This window comes from Hippoglossus stenolepis, chromosome 5, assembly GCF_022539355.2.
Source record: "Hippoglossus stenolepis isolate QCI-W04-F060 chromosome 5, HSTE1.2, whole genome shotgun sequence".
NCBI classification, from domain to species: Eukaryota; Metazoa; Chordata; class Actinopteri; order Pleuronectiformes; family Pleuronectidae; genus Hippoglossus; species Hippoglossus stenolepis.
In genome coordinates this window covers 15,904,187-15,923,162 of record NC_061487.1, presented here as the reverse complement: position 1 = coordinate 15,923,162, position 18,976 = coordinate 15,904,187, and the positions used below count along the sequence as shown (strand labels likewise).

General features: G+C 40.1%; 2 protein-coding genes and 1 long non-coding RNA gene across 3 annotated transcripts in view; 1 reads left to right on the top strand and 2 right to left on the bottom strand.

Moving 5' to 3' along the window:
- The first annotated feature begins 3,261 nt into the window (after positions 1 to 3,261).
- On the top strand, positions 3,262 to 9,335 carry pex11a (peroxisomal biogenesis factor 11 alpha). Its single transcript, XM_035156787.2, has 3 exons — positions 3,262 to 3,581; positions 3,749 to 3,864; positions 7,764 to 9,335. Exons 1-3 carry the CDS (start codon positions 3,526 to 3,528, stop codon positions 8,330 to 8,332), a joined length of 741 nt encoding a protein of 246 aa, XP_035012678.1. The 5' UTR covers positions 3,262 to 3,525; the 3' UTR covers positions 8,333 to 9,335.
- LOC118109562 lies at positions 5,539 to 7,859 on the bottom strand. Its single transcript, XR_004696827.2, has 4 exons — positions 7,429 to 7,859; positions 7,218 to 7,333; positions 6,915 to 6,959; positions 5,539 to 6,516 (listed from the first exon to the last, which is right to left on the bottom strand). It is a non-coding gene; the product is annotated as an uncharacterized LOC118109562 (long non-coding RNA).
- A 135-nt stretch (positions 9,336 to 9,470) lies between the features above and the next one.
- The window catches only part of LOC118109560 (RNA polymerase II elongation factor ELL), a 28,597-nt gene continuing 19,091 nt past the window's right edge, over positions 9,471 to 18,976 (bottom strand). The window contains exons 6-12 of the mRNA XM_035156786.2: positions 18,488 to 18,612; positions 16,606 to 16,720; positions 15,691 to 16,144; positions 15,121 to 15,184; positions 14,521 to 14,692; positions 14,373 to 14,417; positions 9,471 to 13,040 (exon numbers count right to left, since the gene is read on the bottom strand). Of these exons, the coding sequence (XP_035012677.1) occupies positions 12,930 to 13,040; positions 14,373 to 14,417; positions 14,521 to 14,692; positions 15,121 to 15,184; positions 15,691 to 16,144; positions 16,606 to 16,720; positions 18,488 to 18,612 (1,086 nt within the window). The 3' untranslated portion in view covers positions 9,471 to 12,929. The remainder of the gene's footprint in view (positions 13,041 to 14,372; positions 14,418 to 14,520; positions 14,693 to 15,120; positions 15,185 to 15,690; positions 16,145 to 16,605; positions 16,721 to 18,487; positions 18,613 to 18,976) is intronic.

Below are 18,976 nucleotides of genomic sequence, written 5' to 3'. Positions count from 1 at the left end.
ATTCTTTAACGTTGCGAGATTGTGTTTTTGACCAATTTGTGCCAAGTGGTGCAGTTGATTGAGGTTAAAGTGACTGTTGGGCCTTGATTGAGGAACTCTGAGTGGCATTCCAGTTTGTTCATGGTTTACAAGAGGTGGTATCATATAAAGCTTTTGTACAGGTTAAAGCTATCTAAAATAATATCCTGTTGGATGACAGGCTTAGACCATTTTGCGACTGCAAATCTAACTCGTTATAGTAGTAAACCTGGACTTTTTTTGTTGGGTAATAACAGAACATCTTTCATAAGATACAACACGATATACGATATGTTAGCTATGATCAGCGTCAATACATTATGAATCTTCAAAAACTCACCCTGATCAAATGCTGCATGTGCATAAATTCTGTGTAAAACATGAGGTTACTAATTGATCCACAAGGGGGCATTAAGTATTTACAGATAAGCAAACAGCAGCACAAAAATATTTATTTAAAAGAAACATTCAAGGAGGGATATATAAATCCATGAATCTATAATTCACAGTAACAGGAGCTTCTTTCCTCTCAAAGGTACAAACAAGAAGCTCACAACTCCTGTTAGTGTTGTAAAATAGTGAGCCACAGATCCTGGAGCTCTCTAACCCCCTGGGGCATCTCTGGGGTAATTTTTACAGAGATATGGATACTTTTCCCAGGTCTTATATCTTAGTCATACAATCCACCAACCAGTGTCAACATCACAACAAATCTGATGCGTGGGCCCATGGTGTTTAAGATGCTGTGGGGAGCCGATACACATCTGGATGATTACTAATATGCAGAGGCTACTGAATAAGGAGGAATTACTACTGTGACCAATTAAAGGCACTAAAGGCTAAATCAGTACACATACAGTTTAACCCCACAGTCAAGAACTCGAGAACTATGTCAAAACCATAGACTTTATAGAAAGATGGATGACGTGTCTCCACTTCCTCCCACTATCCACAAATTATGCTAAAATTTCCCAGAAGCGAACGCTGCCCTCTTACTCATCTGGAGCCAGAGTCTGCAGTGATCAGGGGATGGAACCACATGAGAGGTCCCAATACACTCCCTCGACCAATCACATGTCAGTCTCAGCTGTCAATCATGAAGTTTCATTAATTTCTTTGAATAGAAGTGCATCTTCCGGTCTGTCGATAACAATCAAAGCCCCGTTAGAACAAATGAATGGATTCAAAAATGAAACGCTGGAGTGCTTTTACTTTCAAACGGGTACAGGAAGTATATTTATTTATGTTTTTGACATATCCGACAGATAAACACATGGTTGGAGGTTTAATGTTTATCTGATCAATTTATGTCAAACATTAATGGTTGCAACACTTCCTGTATGAGTTTCAAAATATATTCATTTGTGTGTAAAAAAAAAAAAGGGGGGGGGGTTATTGTGACATATTTGCAGGAGCAGAAGATGCACAGCTTCATATTGTAAGGTACTTGTATTTATTTAAGTACACAGGACTACTTTTATACAAGTAAATATTCATTTATGTCCATATTCAAGGCAAAGCCTGTGTTATCAGAGTTGAGGAAGCAGGTGGAGCCAAAAATGCACAAACAGAAAAAACACTGGAAAACTAGAAACTGACTCAAAAGAGATCAACTGAAAAAAAACAGAAAACACTAGGGAGACAAAAGACAATGGAAAACATGGATAAGACACAAGAAAGCAAAAGACCGTGACAAACCCTGATGTGGGGAAAGTCAGTGATGTGAGATGACAATGAACTGACAGACAAAGGGAAGCTCAGACACTAATATACACAGGGGACACAGGTGAAACATGTGAGGAACAGGTGCAGACAAGCACAGGGGCAGGAAACAGGACATAGACAGGAAGTCAAGTTGGAAATACACGAGGAGCAAAATTTCTAAATAAAACAGGAAACACAGAACACAGAAAGAAACATAAATCCAAACACAAGGAAACACAGGAAGAGTCATTGAACAAAGTGTCAACAAACAACCAAAACAACAAAAATCCCATAACTACTGATCCCCACAGTCAAAGTCTAGAGTCCAGAGTCATGACATGTGAAAAAACATAGTGCTGCAGTAGCTGCTCCTCTGGAGAACTTATTGCTGAACTGAGAAGCTAAATATTGTGCATTGAACAGATGCTGTAAACATGAATTGATAATGTGAATATTGTGCATTGAACAAATGCTGTAAACATAAATTGATAGTGAATATTGTGCATTGAAAAGATAAAGTTACATAACTGCCTTTCTTTGTGTATATTTATGCCCATACATTGAGCTTTTAACAGAAATTGTAAAAATAATAAATATGACTCTCCTGAGGGTTTTTTTTGGAAGATATCCGGGTTGTAGATCTCGGCTTACGATTGGAATTAAAAAGTGACCTTGGGCTTGAAAGGGTTTATGACAACTGCTTTGTGTGGAGCAGGGCTCAGTTACAGTGTCAGTGAGTATGTTCTTAGGGGCAGAAAATGGCTGGAAGCACAGAAAGTCAGGCTGTGTAAATACATACAGGTCAACTGAAGCCTTAGTGAGTACCTTTTGTGGAAAATCCAGTTTGTCTACATGGTTAGAGGAGTGTCTCCACCAATGTGGAAACACTTAGATAATAGTGGTGAGCATCATTTAACAACCTTTGAGGGGTAATTCCTGCAAGGCAAAAACTAGGGTAAGGTCCATAGATGGAAAGTATTTAGTCATGGCAGGAAGAACAAAAACCCTTTGAGGTCCCCAACCCAGGAAATAATCATTATGGTGAATAAGAGAATTGATGACGTTCACCTCGGGAAGCTCTTGATCCTCTGCTTTAGAGACAGAAAACTATTTCAATCCCCACCAGTACAAGAACTAGCTGTATGAAACTACTTTCACTGTGTTGTCATATGTATCCATGATAAATTACCTACAGCTAATGGCAATATTTCTATTTTATTACTTATTAAAAACAAAAATGTTTCTTTTTCAACATTCAAAGCTTTAAATAGCAAATCAATCATTTTAAATATAAACATATCGTTTTCTGAGATTATTAAGTCAAATAGATTACAGTAGATTGTTTTGATCATTTTGTATCTGCTAATATCTTAAATGTTTTAAAATTGTATTTTAACTTTTCGTGCGAACTCTTTCTTCAAACCGTTTAACGTTTTTTTTTTTGTAAAAATGTAGAGTTACCATAGTAACAAATCTCGCCGGGCCGGCACGTCCCTTAAACCCCCTCGGCTTTTGGTCCGTTCACAAAGCTCTCCGTAGTGAAACAAGTGCATTTTTTGCCCCGCCCCCGTGTGTCAACCGAAGCGACTGTCAATTTCGCTTCATGTAGAAGTGGAAGAAGTTTGGTTTTCAGGCTCGAGTTGTTCTCCTCCGCCTCAGGAAGAAGCTCCTTCACTGCAGCTGCTCACCCCGAGACCAGGCTCTGCCGACGGGGGAGACAAGTCACGTCAGCCTGTGTCCCGGGTCGGTGCTTCTGTCTTCCGAGAGCTAATCTGGAACAACTTGTTCTCGTTCAAATTAAAAATGGACACTGTGGTGAAATTCACAGGTATCAGTCCAGGAAAGGACCGCGTGTTCGCGTAAGTATAAGTGTTAGTTACTGGGACTGATACTTTCAGGGGTAGTTTGTTTTATCAGTAAACACGTGGAGCGGTTTAGTGGAGCAAGGGTCGCCTTCGTTTCCCATCACCTGTCTCCATGTTCACCTGAAGACAACTATGAACTGTGTGTGTCTTCTTTATTTCAGAGCCACCCAGTTCGCATGTGCTCTCTCCACACATCTCCTCCGCAGCAGCTCCCAGAGGAGGGAGCTTGTGGCCAAACTGAAGATTGTGGAAGCCAACATCAGTGCTGGACGAAAATGTGAGTGTTCACTATCAACTGTGAAGTGACAGAGGGCTCATTGAGGAGCTACAGGCAATGTGGGGTTTAGAATCCATTACAGATGTGCCCATCGAAGAGCACTCATCTGCTGGTGCAATTCCAAACACATCTATCCATAGATGGATGGACGTACTTGATCAGGCACATAACACACTTCGCAAGATGTAAAAATACAAGACCAAAATATACAAAATAACAAAGAATAACAGCTGTGACAATTCAAATGATACCGGACAATGTACACGTTAGATAAAGACAACCCATGGATTCATTTACCTTTTGAAAATATGGAATAATGTGGCGAGAATGTTCAATCAAAAGCAGAAGGTTTCTGAAATGGTGAGTTTACCTCCAATTAACTTGACCGTAGTTAAAAAACAAAGTACCACAAGGGGGCTCTCAGCCTGCGCGACTATTATGATCAAGGGGAACTACAGGACTTAGAAACTGTTTAAGATGAATTCAAATTGGAACAAAGGGACCTTTACAGATGTTGACAAATGAGACACCATTTTCTACCAAAGGCAGAAGGTGGTCATACAGAAGAAACACAAACCGATGGTGCGTAATAAGTGTGTTCCAATTTCACTAGAGTTATTTGGAGACTCTATAATGAAAAACAAAAGGGGAAAAATAAGTTTTATCGTTGTCAGAGAACTGAGTCTATATGTATATTACAGCGGCAAACAACTACCTCTCTCAAATGGAGAACTTTCTATTCTGAGAATTCATGCTGTGGTTGACATTTTGGTCATTATCACATATTTTAGGACTTTGTCACCTTTATGGCAGAAAACACACGATCATTTGAAGTGTACTTGATATTAAGATCCCATTCAGGTCTAATGTGCTATATCTTGTCCATTTACATGCAAATATTTGTTTGATATCATTTTGGCTGCAAGTAAGAACACCACAAGAAAATGGTTACAGCCAGAATCGGCCATGGTACGAGGGGAAAATAAAATAATTTAACAAAGTAAAAATCCTGTTAACTTAGATTGAGAAGCCTTATAAAAGGTTATTGCTTGAGTAGCTGCTCATTGTTGAGCTGTACACAATCAATTATTATTCATATTCTTTTGAAGGATTGTTAGCCTCACTATGATTAATACCCATTTAATTTCCTACTACCTGAAATGACATGTAGAAACTTTTTGATCAGCAGTCCAATTAAAATGTCCAATAAGAGAAAAGCAGGTCCTCACATTAAATGTGGATCCAGCAAAACATCTTTTGCTTTATAAATGATTTAAACAATTATTCTGATGTACTCATGAGGGCAGCTTTGTAATTTTTCTACAGATTATTATATTCAGAAGCTCACATGTACAAATGGAGTGCAATAAAGCCTGCATCTCCTACATCCCTCCTTTGCTGAATAGATAATAGCACAAGGGTCTGTCTGTGTCATAATAATCTATAGCAATCAATTTTGTTTTAAAGTCTCCACGGCAGATTCAACAGCTTTTTTATTGGCCTCAAAAAACCCTCTCACGGCTCCTTGTCCATAAACTCATTAATATCTCGTCACTATGGAGGAACTCTCCACTGTCCAACAAGGCAGCAGCCGAGTAAAAGGAAGCAACAGCTCAAGTTGTTTCTGAACCTTCCATCGAGTTGTCTTTTTGTCAATAGTTGAGTCATCTCTGCTGTAGTTTCTCTTAATATATTCGAAAAGAGTATAAGAAAAGAAAAAAGGAGAACTTCTCCCAGACCTCGAACACAACAAAGTGCCATTGAACATTTTATGTTAAAATACAATCTTTAACTTATTCAATTTTATTGATTTTCATGTATAGCAACATCATAGAGAAAAGGTTATGATATGATGAATTATATTAACATTTGTGATTATCATTATTTCAGGGTCACATCAAACAATACAGAAAACCCTGCACATGTTTAACCAGCACCAAATTTAAGCCATTTGTTTTTTCTCTTTAAACCAGATTAGATCTTTCCCCAATTTATTAAAGGAAACTGCCACCATAATAATGTTCTGTTGAAACTGATACAAAGTTACTCACGCTCATATTCAATGTTTATATTTACAGTTAATTTATTTAAATAACACATTTGTGGCTATTCTAGGAGGTTTCCCTCATGTTTGCGCTCTGTAAAAGTGCACAACAAATTGCATTGATGAGAACCCATCATTGGAAACATTTAAATCTTTTTTTCTGTCCATATGTCTCCTGCCCTAAGGCTTAGACCAGATTAATGGCTGTTTGTGTCTGTGTTGCAATCTGCAGCTTTTTCTTTTTCCCCCCGTGAGCCAATAGACTGTTTAGGCAATTCCATCGTGTGCCGACACGTGCACCTGCAGCAACAATCGTGACCTCAACACTGGCCCAGACTGCCCGCAGATCGTTGTACTTTAAAACCTGGAGTGAATTCTGAAACTTTTTGGACTTTGCCACTTGGTGGTTTTTGTATAAATTAAATTATTTCAGAGACTGACTTGATTTGTTCCACATGGAAATGATGGAGGATGCACCACCTTAGACCAGGGTCAGGCAATAAAGACCTTGCCCAGGGCTGGGCCAAGGAGAAGCAGGACAGTCTCCGTAGGGGCACAGCTTGGTTATCTTTTCTGTGTCGCGGCTGCAGCTCTGCTGCCTGGCTCGCCTGTGGGTAAAGGAGACATTCAGGACATGTATAGCTTTTAAAGGAGAATTTACATCTTGATGTTACCAACAACTTGCTTTCAGATTTGTCTTTAAAACAGCCTATGTTTCATACTAGACCCCGATGACCTCGGTGAGTATGACAATCAAATTTGGGAGTTCGGGAAGAGCGGAGATGTGCATTCAGTTCACAATTGAATCTTTATTTAATAATGGGAGGACTAGAATTGAGGACCTGAGAAAGGAAAAAAGACTATTATAGGTAACAGATAACTTTATTTCCGAAAATGATAAAAGCTAAAACAACAATTACTGAGACCACAGAGATACACTTTAACCTATATAGTGGGGACCATTATGTAGGCAGCGTACTGACCACAGAGAGATTCTATAGCAAACCTCAATAGACATCCCACGACTACTCCCCATAGGTCGTCCAGCTGCCTAAAACAAGAGTGAGAGACTCAGTTGGTTCAGGGTCACAATAAAATATTTATAAAAAGACAGGTAGAAAAGTCCATCAGGAATGTGACGCCTGAGACATCGGACCAACAGTATAAAACCAACGCAGAAACCAGTGGCCAGACAACACTGGTGTAGGCAGAGCAGCAGTCTGAGACTTAATCTGCAACGAGGTCGGTCATCAAATTACAACCAAATACATTAGAGGGGATCACCCTTTACGTTGCTGTTAAATATTACCTTGCTCAATATGGAGCCCTACTTTACAGCGACAATGGATGGCTGACTCTGTACTGTGGCTCCAACAAGGGAGAGGCGAACCCTGAATCTTCTCTCAAACATGTGGCCACAGAAATCTGGGTCAAGACACAGCCACACAACTGAACGTTCAAGACACCTCATTAGATTTCAAGCAGAAAAAGAAAAACCGCTTTCTCCCGGTCTCCCTTACCGGCACAAACACAGCAGTCACCATCTACCAGGCATCAGACAAAGAGGCAGTAATTGCCCACACCTGTCCTTATAAAGGCGGGGAGCTCTCCAATCCCACCTATCAGGGCGCTGCTCTAACTCCTAGCTGTCAACCCTCTCATATGGAAGAACGAGCCTCGGCATGAAGTGGTTCAAATATAGCATGCACACAATGTGAATACATTGAGACCATGACCGCTTTCCGTCAGAGTGGCAAAAGTAACAAGATATTGTTGTTTGATTGAAATGACATTTCATATTTGATTGATTACTGCTCTCATGCCCTTTTTTTTTTTTTCTCCCTCCTTTTGTCAGTGTTGAAGCTCGGAAACGCAGTAAATTCCGTCGAGGCTGCCAAACGATCCTTGCAACTCTCTGACCGAGTGCTGTGCCTGTGCCTCACTGCAGCCAACATCAACCGCGCCCTCTCCCTTATCTGCGACAATGTACTTTGGGCCAGAAGTGTCGGCCTTATCTGTGGCATCAACCAGGAAAGTTGGAGCCTAACCTCCTCCCGCTGCTACTTCCTCTCAGTGATTATGAATGTGACTAGAGACTTTTATGTGGTGATCCAGTTAATGACGCAGAAAGCAAAAGATAAAGACTTTAGACAGAAAATGTCTCAGCACCTTAGTGAGAGTCCTGAAGTGGCTGAGGTTCTCATTCCTCAGCTGGATGCTTTGCTCTTTCTGCTGTTCGAAAGCCTTAAATCGCATCCGGCCGTTGCCTTGGACACCCTGAAAAACGTTTGTGATCTGTTCAGTCCGTTAGACAGGTTGGGAATTTACCCATCAAATGCAGGAGTGGTGGCATTTTGTGGTCTGGTATCCTCACTGATTGGAATAGTGACCATCGCAAAGCCCAATTTAAATATAAAACCATGATAACAAAGGGGAAGATAAAGCTTACGGACTGACTGCAGGTCAGAAGGTGAATTGTGATAGGTGTTGATTATTGGTGTCATTTAGCTGGAGCTGTAATGGTGGGCTGGGGTTAACCTGGTGCACAACAAGATTAGTTACACACACCAAGGGCACATTTTCTAACATTTATGATAGAATGACATTTATGTTTAACACCAAACCCAAGCCTGCAATAACTGAGGGTCTTTTAAACACTTGAAAAAGTTGAAATCACAGGTTTAAAGGGTAGTAAATCAAATTTATATAAGAAATATTCTAAGTTTATTTATTTTATTTATTTAAGAGCCAAGTCTTAACCTATGTGCATTCCTGTCTTCTTGAAAACCCACAAACGACACCAGCAGTTTTGCAATTAGTGTACTTGTGAAAGAAGGGCTACTTCCTGATGCACGCTTTTGTATTTTGTATTTCAAGAGAAGGAGAAGTGTCAACCTGGGTGCCAGTGTCACTTCAAGTACGCCGTCTTCCTCTGTGCACTGTTTGTGATAAAATGTTGCTAAAGGTTTTACCTCATTCAAAATGATGAGTCAGCTGCTTCTCATGCGAAAGTGCTTTTAGAGGGTTTGCCACTAAATACTACACACTGATTCTTTAACTGATTTTTACTCTGCCTCTCAGGGCACACTCGACTTTGTGGCTGTTGAAAGGGTTTAAGGTTTGTTAGCTTAAAGAAAATAATTTTTTTTTAAATTTAAACACAAAAAATTATAATCATGTCACTATTTTAAAAAGAGAAACTGTGTTTACAATGACATTCTTAATAGTTTGGGAATTGATATGTGTGTTGTTTTATTTTTTCTTCTTAATCTTTGTTATACACACACAAGACCTCAAAGCTGTGATTTACATGTGACTTTTAGCACATGTAATGGTGTCATCCAGTTCAGATGACTGTATGCTCTCACTGTCATGTTGAATGAAACGTTTAGAAAACAGTATTCAATAAACATCAAAATGTTTTAAAGCTGTGCTGCTTATTTGTTTTTCAATGAATGTGAATAACCATTCCGGTTTTAAGAAGGGAGCGTTGAAAAAACAAAGTTCAGTTTAGAAATGGAGTAACAGCGCCCTCTTCAGGAAACATGACACCACACTCGACTGGAAAAAAAAGCTTTAATTTCCAATTTTACTCAGACAATAATACATTAAGTTTTTCAGAAAGCTTTTTTCAAGAGGATGACTTTGTGATGAGGCATCCCCCATCAACAATTGCAAAAATATATTCCATTTCCCTTTCACCTTGCTAATGAGTTTTGCTGTGAAGAGTGGACAGACTTTGCAAAGAAGAATCCTGTAAAGGAACAAATGCATAAAAAGCAATAAATAAACGTGTTCTTCTATGGGTGGAACAATTGGAGCAATTTATAATTGACAAAACGGTTGATTTCACATTTCTATGGAGGCATTGTTTGTTTTCTTCCAGTACCAACAATAAGCACATCTGAACGAAACATGTGGAAACTGTTTCCTGGGCTGAAATGACAAGAAAAGGCCAAATATACATGTATGCAAATAGCTAACATTAGATGCATCTTAATTGGTGTCCTGGAAAAACTACATTTTTAAAATGTAATTGACGCATCATGTCAGAGCCAATATACTTTACACGTTTAACAAGGCATTTGATATCAACTTATTCTAAAAATGATGAACAAAGCACTTTGAACAGTGGCAACAGTGTGAAGCTACACATGTGTAAATATGCCGGCCCCAGTATTTTTTTTCTTTTTCCCAGAAAACCAATCCTGTCTCTAGGCAGAGCGACTCTGCTTTCTGAATGAAAAGGCACCGTCAGTAGTTCGCTCCTGCAACAGTAAAAAACATCACAGTCAGCACTTGAGAAGCCCATTTCATGGAGGCTACGGTTTCCCAAAAACACGTCAAGAGGAATGTTCGATTATCTTCATTCATACTATGATCAGACTGATATGTTGCCCGCAGAGTGTTACCCATGATGCAATTTGTTTGATTGCAATAATCAATATGATTTTAGTGGTAAACAGGGAGCCCTTAACTTGAGTTACCTCTGTAAATGATCTGGACTTTCATGGTCTACATTGTGTTTGGTTGGCATTTTTCATCCTGCTGTTATTTTAAAAGGTGTGAGTACCTTCATAACTCAATGCTATCCAGCCTTCGTACCAGAATAAACACACCGGTGTTTTCAGACACACTCTCAAATAGGCACGAGAACCAAATGAGTTCAAGCTGTCTGGTCCTGAGAAGATCATCAAACAGACAGGATAATGAAAATATCTCTATGGATGTGCAGGAGTGATAAGAATCCGTTGTTGACCTTAGCTTTTATATTTAATTCTCTGAGTTGTTCAACACTATATGGGCCTCTTGCAGTTAATATGTTTGCAATAGTCAGTGCTAATAAATATTCTTTTCTTGGAAGTTTTCATATGTGCCAAGACAGACCAACTGGTGCTGGTCTCAAATCCTTCAGCCATCCCAGAATACAAGAAGAAGAAATGCACACTTAGCTGTGAAAGAGCTGCTAAATATGTGGCAAATTAGCTTTTGCACTGAGAAACCAAGAGAAGCTAAGCGTATTATTGTGTCTTGATTTCTGCATCGGTTCTTTCTTTCCAGAGTGGTTCTCGATAGGATTAGAGAGTGAATTAAATTCCTTTTACAGTTCATGATGATTCAACGGACGACAAATGAAGCTAAATACAAGATTTAAGACGTACATCGAAAAAAACTAATACGACACAGATTAGACAACTGTTGCACAACAACTATCCAGTAACTGAACTTTCCTTCAGAATAAAAAGAGAAAAAAAAAAAAAACATTTACGGAAATGCTTTGAACTGTGCGGAGAACATTTTAGAATAAAGGTAGCAGAATTCTGGAAATGTCTGACATACGTGCTAAGGCAAATATTAGCTTCATTCTCCCATTTTCAGCCGTTATTAAGACAACCGTTGTGAGTGCAGCTACATCCATGCGAACAGTCCAGAGAGCACTGGAATCTGAGCACTATTCCCTTTATCAGGCCACAGCTATTGAAGGTGATATAAAAGTAAAGGTGGTGTTAATTCAAATGAACCATGGTGGTTTGAGCTGAGCGACCAACCCACCACACCACCGTCCACACGCTTTGAAGCCAGTTCTGTCACATTCGGCAGAATAACATTAACATGTAAACCCTCACTGAAGTGAATCGTTGTTATTCAACCAAACATAAATCATAGTAAATGGTGGTAAAAGGTGCGGACTATGGAAATTATCATTACCCTGTACGCATTTAAAACCGTGTCTTATGGCAACTTGTATGAATTTGTTTGCAGTGCACATACAGCTTTGTTACCTCTGCCGAACAGGTTATGTTTTCACCCGTGTCTGTTTGTTTGTTTGTTTGCAAGAATACACAAAAACAACTTAAAGGATTTCCACAAAACTTGATGAAGGGGTGGGGTATGGGTCAGGGAAGAACCCATAAAAGGTTTGGGGCGGATTCAGGATTTTTTAATACTTCCTTTAACATTGAAAGACAGGGAGTTTTTCAATCTTGATGAAAAAAAATCAGGCGCATTCAGGGAACTGAGCGTTTGAAATTTGGTGCATGACTTGAGATATGTGTGGGATGATGATGTTGTTTCATTACGTAGGGAAAAGGCCGTTTGTGGTACTGTAGGCTACATGTGGGTGAATCTGACAGGATCTTAAAACCTGCCTCACTGTTCTGTGAGGAGTGTTTTTTTTTTGGCATTGCAGTATTTCTCAGAAATCAAGCAGGATGAAGGCAGAAAGCCTCCTAATGGCCAAAACCTGGAGAAACTGTTCCTCATCACGGATTCTGGGGGAAAGTATGAAGTAGCACATATTGGCACAACAGCATATTAAGCTTTACTCTTCTTCTTGTGATAACATTATTGATAAACTGATATAAACCTTTGTCTGTTCTCACTCCTGCATTCATATTTGTATGAATTTTGTCCGTTTGCATGTGGTCTGAAGAGAGATGCTGTTTATAGCAGGATCATGTTAGTGCCATTATGTAAGGTCAGCATTGGAACTAATGAATAATTAATGTTATCAAATGTGTGAACATTTGATTACAAACGGCAAATGAACAGATTCCTCTGTATGTTTAATATATAAAGGCTTTAGGAGCATTTGTTTCCCTCTAAGATTGATTGTACCATCAATTTAAAACTATTTCTAAATCAGCACTTTTTTTTTTTTTTTAGCTCTGACGAGATAAAGGAGAGAATAAAAATGCAATCAGGCAGGAAGGATCACATCTGTTTTGCATTTCAGGAAAATGGATTTGGCTTTGACTGTGTCATCTCACCATTCTACAGCAGAACAAGATCCAGCCATAATCAGAGAGGAAAACCGTAGTGTTAAAGGGCAACATCTGATCACGAGTTGGTGGTCTACGCCCACTTTTGAAAAACAAACCTCGCTCCTCGATTCCATTAGCAGGAGGAGTAAAGTGAAAAGTGTCTCAGTGACTCCGGGACCCAGCTACGCAGTCTTTGAGTCCATTAGGAGTCTTTTGGTCCAGTAAAATCACACCCTGCCGAGGGCAGAGGCCGGTTACTAGGAGAGTTCCTGTGCTCGGTCATAATCTGTGATCAGGCCTTTGATATGCGACAATTTCTGATGGAGGTACTCGCATCGCTTCTTCTCTTCCCGATAACCAGGAAACTTCTAAAAAAAGAAAAGGAAGCAGAAGAAGAAGCAGTGAGTTTTCGGTGTCGCACAGTAAAATCCAACACGATGGGCCACAGGCAAGAACATTTTCATATTCTTATCATAAACCTCTATTGTTTTTTGTTTTTAATACCAGTCTTTCAAATTGGATTCAGTAAACTCTCTTAAGCCCCTTTTCCACTGGTAAAAACAACAACAACACCCACTAACATCTGGCTTTTGTCTGCAATGGGAATGGACTCAATCAGCATTCAACTCTGTCTCCTGTGACTGTGCAGTAGACACAGGTTTATATCAGCTCTGGCTCCGATCGGCAGTGATGGAAATTTTGACACTCAAGACAGCGAGGGGTGAAAGCTCCACAGTTTTTTGGTGTGTTAATGTTGTTGAACATGACGCACAGGGGGTAAAAACAGAAAGGCAAACTCCTACTGGCAATGGCCTTTTTTGGAGGTTTAACCACATTTAAAACACAAGCATATACTCAGTAATTTTGGTGTCAAAGAGGTATTAACTTTATTTATTCATTAATAGCGGGAGTGAAACCCTTATTTATGCCACCATCTCATTTGTGAGATTTGGGAATTAACAGACATTTGTTTCTGCTCAATTGTTGGAAGGTTTCACTCACAATAATGAGACAAAATGATGATACATTAACTTGTCTCCGTAGACTAGTGACATTAGGGAATCATATTATATCATACAGCTATCAGAGCCATGTCAGATAAAAAGGAGGAATGAATTAACATGAGGTTAAGTGCCAAGTGTTTTGCCAAAGCAAAACAATCCATGACTAACAAGGGGATGATTCAGGGGACACGACATATTAGATGATCATAGATTTGACTACAGGTGATGTTAGATGATCAGGGGCTTTAAATAGGATGTTTCCCTAAACAGAAAAACAACCCTTGACTGAAGCAGAATTCTCCTGAGCAGCTGTTCAACTGTTTATTCTGATGTGCTAAAATGACTCCTGCCAATAAAATGTGATGAGCAAAGCCGTCTGACCTCAGTGAGCTGACAATCTATGATGCACCGATGATCGCACTAAGCTCAACAGAATATTAATACTACATGATATTTTTTCAATAAAATGTTTGATTTCCAATTTCATTCAGATTTTGTTGTTTAATCAATTTTTTTTAGAAAAGGGGCGATAAGGTGCGGATCACTAGAGAAAATTTGTCTGAAAACTGTAACGTGTTCAAATCCTTATATGTATGGGCCACTTCATAATTATTTTCTTCACATGAGTGGTTCTTGCATTAGGCCTAGTGCCTGAAGTGTTAGATGAAATAAGATTTAATTCAAATGTATTCTTACTTTTTTATACTTTCGGTACTTTTGTAGTATTTGGTCCTCCATAAGCTGAAAAGGTAAAAAAAAAGGAGAAGGTGTTAGGTTGCTGTGTATCACGTGGGTTTGGTGTTTCCGTAGAAAAAGAGCAGCAGGTCTCTGGTCCAGAAAGTACCTTGTACTCTTGTGTCCCCGGGGAGAGAGTGTTGATCTTTGAGCCCAACTGAACAAACATCTCTGTGATGGCCCCGATCCGGTCATGAAGAGCTCTGTATTCATCGTACTCGGCACAGAAGTCGTCCTTGTACTGTTGACGCTGATCCAGTGCTTTAATGGTGCTGTATTTTCTGAAAAAAGAAAGAAAAACACACGCTGTTTCAAATAGCAGATGTAATCTTCAGAAGCCAACTTGCCTCGCCAAGTCTTTCCAGTAGATGTCAGTGCAGACTGGTGGCGTGAGAGGACTGACACGTCACTGGTTTAACAGCGTGATGTGTTGACCAGATGTATAAATGCAAAGCATAAGATCATTTGTTTTCACAGTCATTCTCGGCTATGCTTTGTGACAGCTCATTCACACATGTGTTTTATTTACCTTCTACTTATGTGAATGTTTTGAAGCTGAATCGAACCCTTTAGCGTCAGCGAGCTGGACTCAGAAATGTGTTGCATGCTGTTGCACTTTTTCAGATTTCACTCCTGTGACATAAATCCTTTCTAAACCTGGGAATATAACATTTACACAGTCAGGAACATGATATGCAATTAATCTTACATTAGATAGTCAGGCAGCTCCTCTGCTGAGGTTCGATTGACAGGTGTTTTCTCTCCCTCGTGCTCTGTAGATAGGGAAAACACATGCACACACGTTGAGGAAAAAAAAGGTTCAAGCAATCAGCCAATGCAAATGCGATAATGTGCCCATCGTATCAAGGCTGATGGAATCGTTTATCACTGTCTGTGATAAGAAATCTGATCCAAGGCGAGCTGTTACGTCAGCAGGCGAGAGTAGGAGACAACGCTGCCTGCTGACTCGCTCGACCGTAGGTCACCCAGCTGTTCCACAGTCAATCATCAACAGACTGGAGCTGGGAGGGCGGAGGAGGGAGTGCTACAGTCCTAACACCACTCACTGCGCCCTCACACAAAAACATAAATGGCTCTTTCTGAGCTTCCAGCAGCAACTATAACCCCGAGGATTTTTTTCCTTTTTGCCGAATGAAAGCCGATAATCTTCACGGCCTGAACACATAATATGAAACAGATTGATGAAAGCTCGATGCGATACATGAAATGTGGCAGAGCTTTTAAGGGAGGACGGTTTTATTGTTTTAATGCCACTTACCTTTGAGATTTTCTTGTTTCTGCTTCAGGTCTGGACTGGTTTCAATCCATTCTGGTTTAAAGCGCTCTCGTTCCTTGTCTTTGTGCTTTTTAGACTTCTTCTTTTTATGTTGGCCATTAGGGAACGGTTGGTCAGTGCAAATGGAGGTGTCGGTGTGTGGGGGCTTGGGGCTGGGAGCAGTAGGCGCTGGCTCAGTCCTCTCCAGTTTGGGAATAACAGACGACCCACTGAGTTTGTGCGGCGAGTACAGACCGTTTGGGCTCCCCTGGAGATGATTGTTGGTTTTGTCGAAGTCCATTTTGATCTGTATAGAGTTTCCGTGACTGGAGGCGCTACGGGACCCGTTGGTGCCGTAGTCTCCATGAGAGGGCGACTGCAGAGGCAAACACTGGTCAAACAGTCTTTGTTTTTTGGGGGTTTGACAGCTGGATGGGTCAGAGGGAAATGGGCGTTTCTAGAAACAAAAAAAAAACATTGCACAGTGAGTGATTGGCCTCCTTGTTTTGGATAGCAGAGTGCGAATTACATGAAATATGTTTATTTTCTTTCTTGCCAGCAGCTGTTAGCTTAGCTTAGCATAGCATAGCATAGCATAGCATAACCACTGCAAAGATGTGAAACTACTATCCTGTTCAGAGGTGACAAACTCCACCTGTAAACGACATTACTTCATGGAGTTTCTATTCACTGTTGACAACCAGTCCTCGACAAGAAATAATGTGGCACATAACATGTGAAATGAAGCTATGAAAATGAAAATATAAATTGCTTCCAGCAGCAACTATAACTCAACCGTGAGGATTTTATCTTCCATATTCTATTCATTTATGCAAAAGAAGGAAATACCTAATAAATTTTGGTCTTAAGAAGAAGTGTGCAAAAGTACGATTCTTTCAATTCAAGGTGAATAATTACCACAGAGAGATTCTTGGCAGGACTGAGTTGTGAAGGAGAGTCCCCGGGAGTTTTGTGGAATGAGCTGTTGGACTGGGGGCTCTTCAGCTGGCTACTGTGCAGTGGCTGGAGTTTCCTGGAGAAAGATTAAGAACACAGCGCCGTCAGTAGGACATAAATGGCGCCAGGTAGGTCATAAAACTCGCTCTGGCGGATTTTTTAAACAAGTCGGAGAGCAATTATCATTCATTATGACACATCTTCCAGAGAGGAAGCACAGATAGCAGCTTTTCTGCAGAGGGATTCATCATTGACATCACAAAACTGTCAATCTTTTGATTTAATCAAAAGTTTCTGCATGTTTCTGTGATGTGTTTTGTTTTGTGGTGATATGATCTACACGAGGCAGCCACAATGACTGAACACAGTCCAATGAATATAACAATAGCAACAGATTTAACCTCTGTACGACCAAACCCTCTCTGTTAATCTGCTTCCTACAGCTCCTTCCTCAGGCAGACGCCACCACAAAAAACCACTCCCCTCACTGGATCCATGCAACCCTCTTAATCATTCAGTTGGTGTGAGTGGAGTTAGGGACCATTAAACATTGACATCAGACAGTAAATGAAAGTAGCAAGAAAGTATAGGAAGATCCTCCTCCAACACACAATAAACTACAGGAAAGATATATATAATTTGTAGTACTTACAGGCTATCGCTGTTTTATCACTTGGCAAACAATTTAATGACAACAAGTGTACGTTTTTTTTACACTTAGCAGGGTGGTGAACAGACGGGGGTTGTGTAATCAGCAAGCGAGACTTGCACTTTTTCCAAAACACTCGTGAAGCACATGGCCGGCATGTTTACTGGCGGGCAAAGGAAACACATGAGTGGAGGACGCTCGCCCTGCAAACCTCAGCCTTGCTACTCTGAACACTTCCATGCTAATGCCATTTGGCAAACACTGTGCGAGGAATATTTCCCTCTGCTTTGATGTGTCCATTAGGAGATTTATCAGTGCAGAGACGGATTCTTTCAGGAGCTCCCCTTTCAGCGTGATCATGGAAGACGTCTACATTAATTCACACATCTTTCTGTATTAATGCCAGCACTGTCACAAAGCATCCATCCCATAGTCTTATATGCATTATCTGCCTGGGACTCCAAAAGACATTTTAAGCAATGTTTGACAATTTCGGGAAATACAAATTCTGGCCAATAGATGAACTTATTGCTGAAGCTAAGCCGAGAACAAAGACTGAAAACATAGAGAGGCAGCCAGTCTGGTTCTGTCCAAAGGAAACAAAATATCCCAAAATACACAGCTCACATATTAGATTTTCCTGAAATTTTACAGAGGCGCTTTATGGGAAAATGCAAATGTTCGAATCAGTTGCTCTGGACATTTCCCAGACCTTTTTCTGCCAGCTCTCTAAATTTCCAAAAAACGTGTAAGTTAGCAGCAGGAAAATATCCGGAGATTTGACAGTGAGCAAGTGGGCGTATTGATGATTTTTCTAACACACGTTGGATGCAAAACGGAAAGAACAAAGAGAAAACAAAAATCTCAGGATGAAAGAGAGGTGTCATACACGTAGAAGACGCTGAGGAAGATGTCAACTTGGACAGACAGCGACATTTGAAAGCTTTTGAAGATAAGGGCCGACGGTGGTGTCGGTTCACTCAAACAAAGAAATACCAGTGATTTCCTCAGCGAAATTTATACGTCATGTCCAGCCTCCTGAGAGCCAAGTTTTCCTTCTTTTTCCAGTCTTTATGCTTATATATTATATATATATATATATATACTGTATATAGTGAACTATAACTTAGTAAATTACACATGTGTATCAATGGAACAAAACAAATGATTATTTTGGTATTGTGGTATACCAACCTGATCAGGAGCCTATGGATGAGTTGCTTCTCTTCTTCGAGATATCCAGGCCAGTCCTTCTGGATGTGTCTGTAGAGCTCGTCCTTCAGAGAGTAGCTGTGGTCTTTAGGGTTGAGTTTACCAACCTGAAAATGCAGACAGCTCACAATGTTAATATATCAACAGGAAGAGGACACAATACGACAGGAAAATAGGCCAACTGAGGTTGTAAAAGCACCAAACTGTGTTAACTATACTTTATATTTGAATAAAACAGGACCTGTGTGCCAATCAGTGGGTCTATATTGTTTCCCTGGCACACAGTTTAACCCCGGCCATTATGCAACTTAATCCTGCTGATACAAATCTCCCCAAATCAACCACTTGCAATTCTGAAAGAAGGTAGATCCCAGCTGGAGACACCCCACCCCTCTGCTGTCAAAACACAATCTTCTCCTCCAAAGATAACTAAAGCACAGCCCTAATTACAGCTACCAGCGGCGGCACAGT